The sequence below is a fragment of the Podarcis tiliguerta genome (genome assembly GCF_965153285.1).
Source record: "Podarcis tiliguerta genome assembly, chromosome: 14".
NCBI lineage: Eukaryota > Metazoa > Chordata > Lepidosauria > Squamata > Lacertidae > Podarcis > Podarcis tiliguerta.
This window is the reverse complement of record NC_139547.1, coordinates 41,114,161-41,126,588: the sequence shown is the minus strand read 5'-3', so window position 1 is coordinate 41,126,588 and position 12,428 is coordinate 41,114,161. Positions and strand designations below refer to the sequence as shown.

Here is a 12,428-nt window from a genome sequence, read left to right as displayed (position 1 = left end):
GACACAGCTTAGCACCCAAGGTGACCTGTCTTAATGCCAACCTCCATTACAACCTGCTTCCAGAACTTGTGTACATCGTAACATCTCCACCACATATGCCAGTATGTTCCTCACCCCTTAACAACCCCAGCAGCTTAAGGAGGAACCAGTCCACCTAGTGCTGAGCTAGGTGGAACAATGGTCTGACTCTGTATAAACTTCCTATCTCCCTAACTAAACTCTACATTCAGACTTAATAACGCTCGTTGTGACAGTGTTACTTTTAAACAAGCATTTCCCTGGTCACCTCTGTTAGGGCCCACCTCCAACCTACCAGCAAAGCATTATAGTTGCCCAGAGTGGCCCTCAGGCTCAAAGCATCCCCTACTCCCTGCCCTAAAGAGACAAATTTGTGTTGTTCTACTGTTCATCAGAGTATATAATCCACAATTTTTTATAAATTGTGTTGTTTTAAAATCAGTGAGTTGCAGATTTTTTCTTATTTAAAAAAGGCAACCCAGCAATGCAGTCAGGAGCAGATGGGTTCTTGTTTGCCTTTATTTTTAAAAAACACAGGTACACATTCAAGTTGTGGAGCAAAGTTCAGCGTGCCATGTGCCTCTCGGAGGACACTGCCAACAGTTGCAGAGCAGTGTTGTGTGTTTATTATATTTGCTGGTGAAGGAGTGCCTGGCAGCAAAGTTGGAAGGGCAAGAGGCCTTCTCCTAGGCAAGGCAATGAAAAGACGGGGGCAGCCACACAGTGAATGACCAGTAAAAAAGGGCTCCTAGGTTCAGTTCCCCAGACTTCCAGCTAAAAGGGTGAAGCAGCTGAGCTGGAAAGGGCCCATCTCTGCCTGAAACCCTGCAGATGCCGCTGCCAGTCAGAGCGGGCACTGAAAACTGCCTTCTACTGAGTCAGACCCATCTATTGTCTATGCTGGCTTGCAAGGGCTCTCCTGGGTTTCAGTCAAAGGTATATGGACCCGTATATGGAGATGCCAAGGATTGAACCCAGTGGAGGCTGGTGCCAAGAGGGCAGAAGGCAGGGAGGACAACAAGGAGGACAGGCAGAGCAATCTAACTGCAGTTCGGTCCCCATCCACCTCCTCTCTGCTGAGTTCTGCGCTGGCAACACCGAGACTAAGGAGGAGGAAGCCGAAAACCAGTGTCACCCCCTGGACTGGGTTTAAGTAGGAAGGCAGATAGCTGAGGACTGGCTAAGGCTGTGTTCTCTGCTGCCTCCCATGCTATTTTTGCAGTGTTAGCAGCACTGAAGTGACCTCCTTGGAGCCCAGTCCTGGAGGTCCTGGGCTGCCCAGATGTCAAGACCACCCCTCTCAGCCTTGCAGGTATGGTCCAAAGGAAAGCAGGGCAATATGCTGGGAACCAGTTTAGCTGCAGGAGCTGGTGGAAGGAGGTGTACAAGATGTCTTAGGGACTCCACTCCAAATTTGTGTAGGATTTGCTCTTACATTGGCTCCCAGTATGTTTCTGAGCACAATTCAAAGTGTTGGTGTTGACCTTTAAAGCCGTCAAAGGCCTCGGCCCAGTATACCTGAAGGAGCGTCTCCATCCCCATCATCCAGCCCGGACGCTGAGGTCCAGCTCCGAGGGCCTTCTGGCAGTTCCCTCACTGCGAGAAGCAAAGCTACAGGGAACCAGGCAGAGGGCCTTCTTGGTAGTGGCACCCGCCCTGTGGAACGCCCTCCCATCAGATGTCTAACACATAAACAACTATTTTACTTTTAAAAGACACCTGAAGATGGCCCTGTTTAGGGACGTTTTTAATGTCTGACACTGTATTGTTTTTGATATTTGGTTGGAAGCCACCCAGTCAGATGGGTGGGGTATAAATAATAAATTATTATTTTTATTATTATAAAGAACTACCTGACATTTAGAAGGCAGCCCTGTTCAGGGAAGTTTTTAATGTGTGATATTTTAATGTATTTTTAATCTGGTTGGAAGCTTGTTGGAAGCCAGATGGGTGGGGTACAAATATTATTATTATTAAGCCTTTTCTTCTCCCAAAGGTGTCCTGAAATAATAATAATAATAATAATAATAATAATAATAATAATAATAATTATCCCCAGCCACTCTGGGTGGCTTCCAACAAAGATGAAAAATACACTAAAATGTCACATATTAAAAACTTCCCTGAACAGGGCTGCCTTCAGATGTCTTCTGAATGTCAGGTAGTTGTTTATCGCTTTGACATCTGATGGGAGGGCGTTCCACAGGGCGGGCGCCACTACCGAGAAGGCCCTCTGCCTGGTTCCCTGTAACTTGGCTTCTCGCAGTGAGGGAACCGCCAGAAGGCCCTCGGAGCTGGACCTCAGTGTCCGGGCAGAACGATGGGGGTGGAGATGCTCCTTCAGGTATACTGGACCGAGGCCGTTTAGGGCTTTAAAGGTCAGCACCAACACTTTGAATTGTGAAAGATAGCGGGTACAGATTGTTCCTTGGGGTTTACTCCCCAAGCCTTTCTCATGAATCAGGATAGCTGCAAGGCAGCGGAGCTTTAGGGCCAGTTTTCCTTCTCCTATACGGGCTCCCATCCAAATTGACGAGCCCCATCTGCCCCTGTGTGCACCTCCTGTTGATTGTGCACTCGCTGAGTTTCAAGCACCGGGTTTCAATCCATGCTGGCACACAACAGTTCTCCAAAAGGGCCTACAGATCCTTGCAATAAAAGATTAGCAAAGGAGGTGGACTCTCCTTCGTTGGAGGTATGTGAACAGAGACTGGATGGCCACGATTCCTGCATTGCAGGGGGCTAGACTAAATGGCCTGGGCTCCCTTCCAGCTCCATGATTCTGTGACTACTGTTGGATGTGTCATTTCTCAAACAAGCTTTACAATGATTGGGAAGCCTTGATTTGTTTCCTGCCAAGGCATGAGCACTTCTGTGTAGGGTGAAGTCATCCCTGCCCATCTACGCCCCACTAGTTTGTATACAAATGTACAGTGGTACCTCGGGTTAAGAACTTAATTCGTTATGGAGGTCCGTTCTTAACCTGAAGCACCACTATAGCTAATGGGGCCTCCTGCTGCCGCCGCATCACCAGAGCACGATTTCTGTTCTCATCCCGAAGCAAAGTTCTTAACCCGAGGTACTATTTCTGGGTTAGCGGAGTCTGTAACCTGAGGCGTCTGTAACCTGAAATGTCTGTAACCCAAGGTACCACTGTATTTATTTATTTACTGGCTGCTGTATAAGCCAAGCTATATTTGTGGCCATCTTGCAGGAATTAAATGGAACAAAATTTACAGTAAATCAGTATAATGCAGTTTATACACAGTATAATATGCCTTGTGAAATAAGGTACAGTGGTACCTCAGGTTAAGTACTTAATTCTTTCCATAGGTCCGTTCTTAACCTGAAACTGTTCTTAACCTGAGGTACTACTTTAGCTAATGGGGCCTCCCACTGCCAACGCCCCACCAGAGCTCGATTTCTGTTTTCATCCTGAAGCAAAGTTCTTAACCCGAGGTACTATTTCTGGGTTAGCAGAGTCTGTAACCTGAAGCGTCTGTAACCCGAGGTACCACTGTATATGAATCTGACACTAACAAAGCCATGCTGATGTGAACAACCAAGGGGCAGGGGGAACCAGCAACTTCACTGCACTCTAAGGTGTTAATTCGAACACACCCTAAGGTCAGTCTGAGGTTTCTGGGGCAGTGTCCCTTGCATTCCCATCAACCAGACTCCACAGATTGGAAGATATAAAATAAGCTTATTAAGTTTACATGGGTCCATTTCTGTGCCCCCCCTCCTGTCTTTTGTGCAACTTTCCACCCCTCCAGCCTATCAGCTCCTGCCTTGTCATTGGCAGTTTAAACAGGCATGCTTGCCTCCTGCTTCTTTTAGGAATTGCAGTCTGCACTGCAGTTCGCAGCAGACGTACAGCTTGAGTCCCAAAGTAGCATTTGGTATGACATCAACACTTCCAACTCAAGCCAGGGAGAAAGCGAGAGAGGATGGGGAGGGGTCGCCTGAGTCAAGAGAGACATCTCCCTGCCTCTTCTCATAGTATGTTGGGGGGGGGGGTGCCTGACCTCTTCCACGGGCTGTAAGGTTGCCACCAAAACACACACACACACACACACTCCTGCAGCTTCCATGCAGACTTTGCTGTCAGTCCTCCACAGCCAATAAGGGCAACCTTTCTGTGCTGTGAGATGCCTATCCTGCCGATTTCGGCACATTCAGATCCATGACAGGCGCAGGGTACCCTAGATAAGTTGGCATCCTTAGCTGACACCAAACACCCTCTTTAGGTGGGAAAACAGACTGCACCTCCCACCCCGAGGAAGGTGGCTACCGACTCCCAACAAAACCAGAGAGAAAGAGATTGTTATGTAGGACTCCCGGTATATTTCAGGGGAAATCTCTCCACCCAACGATCCTGTGCTTCGATTCCCTTTGTCATTTAAGTTGGCATTGGATCACACTCACACCAAAGCTATATCTGTCATCTCCAGTGCAAATCCTACTCACTGAAATGAAAAGAGCACAACTAACCTTATTTCTGCAATAGTAAGTCATTTCAAACTGCTTTTCATATTGTGTTTCAATTGATGTTAACTGGCTCAGGGTAATGAATTAAAGCAGCAAATTGGAGCCATTCATCTCAATAGGTCTACTCGGAGTAGGACTAGTCTTGGGCAGAGCACACACTTTCTCCAAGAATGAATAAGGGGATGACTTAAGGTTCCTCTCTGGAAGTTTTTTTTTTTTGGGGGGGGGGGGTTCCATATACTCAGCTTACAGATATCCACCCCCCCCCTTTCTCAGCGCAGCGAGGACGCTCTTCCCTTCCACCGGCTACCGGTTCCTCTTTCCTGAGTCTTGCAACAGCCTAGCAGAGACCGAGAAGTGGAGGAGAAAGAGGATGGAGAAACCGGAGGGTGGCGGCGGCGGGGGGGGGGTTAAGAAAGATAGGAAGGAGCTTCACCCAGTCATCTACCACCCTCCAAGATAAGGCTGAGGAACAGTGTCCGGGAGAGAGACCCATTTAGCGCCCCACCCTTAGCCCCGGCAGCAATTTGATTGAGAGGCTGGGGGGGGCGGTCAAAGGAAAGTTGGGGTGCGGGAGGGGTAGGGGCTGGACTGCTGCGAGGAGCAGGTGCGTGCCCCCCCAAAAAACCCACCTCCCTTCGGGGTGTCCCTCCCTCGTCCCCCACCTCGCAGCTCAGCCCAAGAAAGGACCCCCCCCCCCATCACCACCACGCGCCCCCACCCCACCTTTCCGCCTTACCGGGCGCATCGCAGTCCGCACACACGTCGTTGCCCTCCCTCCGGAGCAATTCCAGCAGAGCCTTCTTATATTTCTCCTTCGCCATGGGGGCGCTCGTTGCGGGTGGGGGGCAGGTGTTGGGGGGGGGGAGAAGCAGCGCCCACTCTGCCCTAAGCGATCTTCATAGAGCTCAGCTGCCAGCGAGGGAGAGGCTTACAAGCCGGGTGGGGGGGTGGCGGGAGGGAGGGGAGGAGGGGGAGGAGAGGGCAGGGTTGTCGATTTCGGGGAGGGGGCTGCTTCATGTAGGACCCCCCCCCCTGCGCTGCTGGCAGCAGCCCTTAGGGGTGGGGGCGAGGGGAGCGCGGCGTCCCTCCCGGTCCCTTCTGCCCTTTCAGCATCTCTTCTGCAAGCAGTAGCAGCCCGTCTGCTTTGCACGGGGGAAGGTTCCGCATTCCTCCAGCCGGAGAGAGCATTCTGCCTTTAATAAGGGAGGGAAAAGAGAAAATTAATCCAACTCTTCCCCCCCCCTACCCCACCCCGCGCTCCACCCCACCTCCCGCAAGGACAGAGCGTTGCCCGACGGCGACCCCTCGCGGCCGCGGCGCCTTCCTACACCCTGACCCTGAGAGAGAGAGATGGGGGTCCCCGATATAGCAAGGAGTTTTAGGCTTAAGGTTGTTCAGACTAGTTTTCTTCGGGTCTTTCTCTTCCGGCAAGGCTGCTGCGTGGTGACTTGAGCTGGGATGCGGGCATCGCAGGGGGTGGGACTAGATGACCCTTGGGTCCCTTCCCAGTCTATTATTCTAGTACAGTGGTACCTTGGGTTAAGAACTTAATTTGTTCTGGAGGTCCGTCCTTAACCTGAAACTGTTCTTAACCTGAGGTACCACTATAGCTAATGGGGCCTCCAACTGCCGCTGCCACTGTGTGATTTCTGTTCTCATCCTGAAGCAAAGTTCTTAACGTGAGGTACTATTTCTGGGTTAGCAGAGTCTGTAACCTGAGGCGTTTGTAACCTGAAGCATCTGTAACCCGAGGTACCACTGTATGCTTTTTTTAATTTAAAAAAAATTGATATAATTAAGCCCTGGTTTAATTGTGGGTTTTTTTAACACACACACACACACACACGAAGAATTATGCAATACAGTGGTACCTCTGGTTAAGAACTTAATTCATTCTGGAGGTCCGTTCTTAACCTGAAACTGTTCTTAACCTGAGGTACCACTTTAGCTAATGGGGCCTCCTGCTGCCGCCACACAATTTCTGTTCTCATCCTGAAGCAAAGTTCTTAACCTGAGGTACTATTTCTGGGTTAGTGGAGTCTGTAACCTGAAGCGTATGCAACCTGAAGCGTCTGTAACCCGAGGTACCACTATAGCTGTCAACATTTCCCTTTTTTAAAGGGAAATTCCCTTATTCCAAATAGGATTCCTCACAAGAAAGGGGGAAAGTTGACAGCTATGGGTACCACGGTAATTCAAACTTCCTTGGGAGAACAAAAGGGGATAACAACCCGGTGTCGGCTGGGTTCCTTTGGTGGGATGGAAGGCAGGGAGGGCAACACTAGGTGGCGCCAGAAGCAGTGACAGGCAGAGCCAACTCCTAGAATCCTAGAGTTGCAGAGTTGGAAGGCACCCTGAGGGTCATCTAGTCCAACCCTCTGCAATGCAAGGATCTCAATTAAAGCATAAACAGATGCCCATCTCCTCTAGGTCTAAGGAGGTGGAAGCTGGCAGCCAGTGCCAGCCTGCTTGACTGGTTGTAAGTAGGGAAGTAAGTGGGGACTGGCTAAGGGCAGAGCTGATGTTGCTGGGGCCACACTCACCCTAATGCTCCAGGTTCAATTGATGGGCAGAGAAAAGCACTGCTGTTAGAATGGCTCCTAAACCTGGTGATATTTCCTGGAATGCCTATACCTGTTTCGTCATAATGCAGCCATAATGCAAGTCAGTTTAAATCAGCATAGCTTCACACGTGTGAATATATGGTAAACCACTCCTGATTAAAAACACACTACATCAAAATGTTCTCGGTGCTGTGAAACGGATGCAGTCTCATAAGAATACACTGTGCCGAGTTCTCGTCAGGGAGGGCAACTAAGAGGAAAGGGCTTTTTAATATTAAATAATAAGCACACAAATCAAATTTTGGCTTGTAGCTTTTCTGTGGAAGTTTATCGATTTTCTTTATTTTATTTTAAATCTGGTTGCTAAGCAATCCCTCTCTCCTCCCTCCGCAATGGGAACAGAGGAAGGATGGGGGGGGGGCAAGGAGAAATTTATATCTTGCAATAAAATCAAATAAGGAGATGGGAACATTTCCTACCTTCGGAAACCTGTCATTGGGGGGGGGGGAGGATGCGAAGATCAGTCAATATTAACAAGCATCATTTCAGCGAAAAGAACAATTCGGTTTATAGACAGCATTGTCCCTACATGGCAGCAATGATTCACTCGGCGGCTGCTATCGCCGGGACCAGAACCAGCAGGGCAGCTCAGATAAAACAAAGTCAGATGCTCAGCTTCCGCCTAACCAAAGTCTAACCTGGCCTTTGCCAACCTGGTGCCCGTCCAGACACGTTGGACTACAACTCCCATCAGCGTGTGGTGGCAGGGGCTGATGGGAGTTGTAGTCCAAAAAATCTGGAGGGCCCTGGGTTGGCAAAGGTGAGGCATAGATGCTAAAGAAGGTAATCAGTTTAGGTAGGAGGCCAGGGTCTCGCTAAAAGGGATGGAATTTGATTCATTTCTCATTTAAAGGCAAGCCTACTTCATTCACACCTTCTGGAACAAATCTTCCCAGAGAGCTGCTGCCAGCCAGTGTAGACAATATTGGCCTAGATGGACCACTGGTCTGGTGACACGGTCCAATGTAATATGTGTACTGCTATGGTCCAATGTAATATGTGTACTGAAAAACAGCCATCCTTCCAAATTTGCACTTTCTGAATATAGATTTGCAATGAGGTTCTCCGGCCAAGTCATGTGCAGAAAACACATTGCTGCTATTGTTGCTGTTACAGCATTTATTAATTTTTTATGCCGCTTGGATGCCCAAATGCAGATACTGTGTTAAAGGGTGCATAAGTGAGAGCTGGACCATAAAGAATGCTGATTGCCGAAGAATTGATGCTTTTGAATTATGGTGCTGAAGGAGACTCTTGAGAGTCCCATGGACTGCAAGAAGATCAAACCTATCCATTCTGAAGGAAATCAGCCCTGAGTGCTCACTGGAAGGACAGATCCTGAAGCTGAGGCTCCAATACTTTGGCCACCTCATGAGAAGAGAAGACTCCTTGGAAAAGACCCTGGGAAAGATGGAGGGCACAAGGAGAAGGGGACGACAGAGGACGAGATGGTTGGACAGTGTTCTCGAAGCTACTAACATGAGTTTGACCAAACTGTGGGAGGCAGTGGAAGACAGGAGTGCCTGGCGTGCTCTGGTCCAGGGGGTCACGAAGAGTCGGACACGACTAAACAACAACAACACCACATTGATTTATTGAAATGATGCACCAAAATGCGTCCTATGGGGGAAACCTGCCTTGCAGAAATGCATTCGGTTAGGCAAAAATCACACACAAAAATGTGCATTAGAAGAAATCCACCCTTAAAATGCTGATGACTTTTCATAAAGACCCTTTTTATTTTTATTTTAAAAAACTGTGAAAAGTTGATGTGGAGATGTGCAGAACTGACAACTCTTCCTCCTAGCAGATTGTAGACACAACTTTAAGAAGATATTATCAAAAGGTGACCAAGGCAGATCCTGATGTCTTTTTCTTCCAGCCACAACACCTTCTGCTTTTTAAATTGCTTGCGTTAGATGATGGGCAAATTATTTTTTAGTCCTTATAGCTAAAGCTGATGGAGGCGGCATTTTCCACCCTGAAAGACTGCTTTCTGGCTCAGAATGGCCATAAAAAAACCTCTCCTTCCGTCTGCAGCCATCGACAGCTCAGTGAAGTTATTTTAAAAACCAGAAATCTATTTGCCTGTTGTCGGAAATAGCAGATGGAGAGAGATCAAAGCAGATTTCACAAAATGAAGGATGTCCAAAAAATATAAAAATGGGGGTGGGGACCCAAAGTATTGCTTCGGTCTGCAGGAAATAGGATTGAAGTCAGCAGAACCTGGTGATAGAATGGAAGGATACTAAAGGAGTGGGACTTGGAGATGTTTTCAGGTGCAATGATGCCTGAGTGTCAGGGTAATTGATGGCTCTAGCAAATGAATGTGGGGATAATGAGTCTTTCAAGTCTGATCAAATTCACGGGAGAGAAGGCAATCAGCAGCAGCTGGCCACAAGAGTGATGTTCCACCTCCACCGTCAGGAAACACAGAGGAGCAGAATGCTGCTATGCTCACATCCAGCTTGGCGGCTTCCCACAGGTATCCAGTGGGCCACTGTGAAAACAGGATGTTGGACTAGGTGGATCATTGGCCTGATCCAACGGGCTCAAATTATGCTCTTATGTTCTCATTGTCATTTGTGCCAGAGAAGCATAGAAGAAATCAGAAGTCAATTTTGATCTGGGGGATGAGAGAATGTGGCATGTCGGACTCCTACAAGAAATTCACACAGACTACGTATTTAGCACCAATATACTCCTTTTTATGCTATTTTGCAAATACACACATTTTTGCAAAGCAAGCTTCCCTAATACAAGTGCTTCCTGTTTGTGATTTTCTCTAATATATGCATTTTTAATGCACATTTACCCTAGGATGTGCATTTCTGTCCATACCACTTGGCCAGAGAAGTGCATTGCAAAATTCAGAGAAGTAGGAGTTTAGAAGGATGGCTGTGTTATGGTCTGTGTATCATTCCTGAAAGTGTGAATTAAGTAGGGTGAAATGAATTGAATCTGTTGCCCATCTTCCCCAGCCCTACTTAGAAGCAATCACTATTGATAACAGCAACGACTGAATTATTCTCCTTGTGATACTTGTGCCGCTGCTGCTAAAGGTGACCCACAGACTAGGCTGCCTCTCCTCCTCTTCCCCCTACTTCTCTCTCTGCCACACACACACTTTCTTGCTTGTGACAGAGCCAGATAAGAGACAAGCTGCACAAAGCACAGCAGCAAATCAGCCCTTTGTCCTGGAAATCACTTTCTCATTTTGCTCCGTTTCCAGTCATTTGAACTTTTCCCGTTCTGAGGTGGATCCTTCCAGGAACCGCTCCCGGAGACATTCAAGCTGATCGATCCCGCTGCGTGGCGTCATGGCTTTGTGTCAGGGAACCAGAGCGAAAGCAAGTGCCAAGGGGTCTGGAATGGCCTGTGCCATCTGCGGCAACAGCTTGCCAACTCACTGAAAAGCAAGGAAATGGAACCATCAACTTGCAAAAGTTGTGAACACCACGGGGTCATTCTGCCCTCCACACCAGGGATGAGCAGCCTTTTCTTCTGCTGAGGAACAGATTCCCTTGGGGGTAGTCTGTCGGGGTCGTATGCTGGTGATTGGCAAAGTCATAATTGTCGGTGGGTGGAGGCTGGGGGCATTGCCAGATGACCTCTTGATGGAGCATTCAGCTTGATTTGTTTTGCAAGTAATCAGATGATGCTGGCTATTTATTAATAATAAGTTATTATTTATACCCTGCCCATCTGGCTGGGCTACCCCAGCCACTCTGGGCGCCTTCCAACAAAATATTAAAATACAGTAATGCATCAAACATTAAAAGCTTCCCTAAACAGGGCTGTCTTCAGATGTCTTCTAAAAGTCTGGTAGTTGTTGTTCTCTTTGACATCTGGTGGGAGGGCGTTCCACAGGGCGGGCGCCACTACCGAGAAGGCCCTCTGCCTGGTTCCCTGTAGCTTGGCTTCTCACAGTGAGGAAACCGCCAGAAGGCCCTCGGTGCTGGACCTCAGTGTCCCTGCAGAATGATGGGGGTGGAGATACTCCTTCAGATATACTGGACCGAGGCTGTTTAGGGCTTTAAAGGTCAGCACCAACATTTTGAATTCATTCTGTTTCACTCACAGGGAGATGAGATGGTATTGTGTTAGAACGAGTGTGGTTCCTGGTCAGAAACTATTGGGAAATGATATATAATGGTTAAGAAACCAGAAGCATTCCTCCTAGGTATTTTAGATCAAGAAATAAGAAAAGACAACTGGAAATTATTTATGTATGCAACAACAGTGGCAAGAATTGTACTAGCACAAGCTTGGAAGACAGAAGAAATCCCAACGAAAGAACAATGGAAACAGAAACTCATGGAATATGCAGAATTAGCAAAATTAACAGATAAATTACATGAAAGGGACAACAAAGACTTCAAAAGAGAACCACTTACAATATATATGAAGAGACAACATAAAGAGTTGGACTCATTGGTAGCGTTTGAGTAAACATTCACAAATGTTTATAATAAAAAAAATAGATGTAAAGGTAAAGGTAAAGGTAAAGGTACCCCTGCCCGTCTTGACAGACTCTAGGGTTGTGTGTGTAAATGTATTAGGAATTAACTGGGGAAATAATACGCAGGATGAATAAATTGAAAGTAAAACAAAGTGGAAGTATGAGGGAAGTCCAGGGGAGGTGGGCAGGAAAAAATGGAAAATTGGTATTTCATAAAGGATGTATTTATTGAAAAAAACAATAAAAAATCATTTTAAAGGGGGGGAAAAGAACGAGTGTTGTTCCACACCTTCCAGAGCATTGTAGGACCACTTTCTTTATTTCAAAACATTCAGTCTTTTGGAGGAAATGCAAGACTTTCCCAATCAATGAAAATGATGCAGCCTGAGTTGGCCAGTAAGTCACAGAGGCTGTGTATCCGCAGCAGCTTAAAGGGGAGTTGGCATGTCCCATGTTTCCAAATTCTTCACATCGCCCATACAACATTGTCCCCCCTCCAAGTGACAACATGCACTTTCAATTAAAAAGAAATCAAAAGGCATGTCAACATTCTGCATTTCTAGAGAGGCTTGCCTATTGTTTATTTTGTTGTTGTTTATTCATTGCATTTATATCACACCATTTTTTTTCTCTGAAGGAGTTCAAGGTGACACACATCTCTCTCCCCCCTCTTCATTTAATCCCCACAACAACCCCATGAGGTAGGTTAGGCTGAAAGGCAGTAAGCTTCGTGGCTTTTCTACTGTGGTGAAGCCTTTTCATTTTAATTTGCTTGATGTAGATGTTGCAGTTACCATGGACCTCTGTGCAGTTCCTAATAATATATATAT

The 12,428-nt window shown here is 47.3% G+C and overlaps 1 protein-coding gene and 1 long non-coding RNA gene across 2 annotated transcripts in view; one reads left to right on the top strand and one right to left on the bottom strand.

Moving 5' to 3' along the window:
- The window catches only part of ADAP1 (ArfGAP with dual PH domains 1), a 69,747-nt gene extending 63,995 nt beyond the window's left edge, over positions 1-5,752 (bottom strand). The window contains exon 1 of the mRNA XM_083413681.1: positions 5,249-5,752. Within this exon, the coding sequence (XP_083269807.1) occupies positions 5,249-5,333 (85 nt within the window). The 5' untranslated portion in view covers positions 5,334-5,752. The remainder of the gene's footprint in view (positions 1-5,248) is intronic.
- LOC310664596 overlaps positions 3,930-12,428 on the top strand; it is a 40,025-nt gene continuing 31,526 nt past the window's right edge. The window contains exon 1 of the long non-coding RNA XR_014504988.1: positions 3,930-4,527. This is a non-coding gene — a long non-coding RNA (uncharacterized lncRNA). The remainder of the gene's footprint in view (positions 4,528-12,428) is intronic.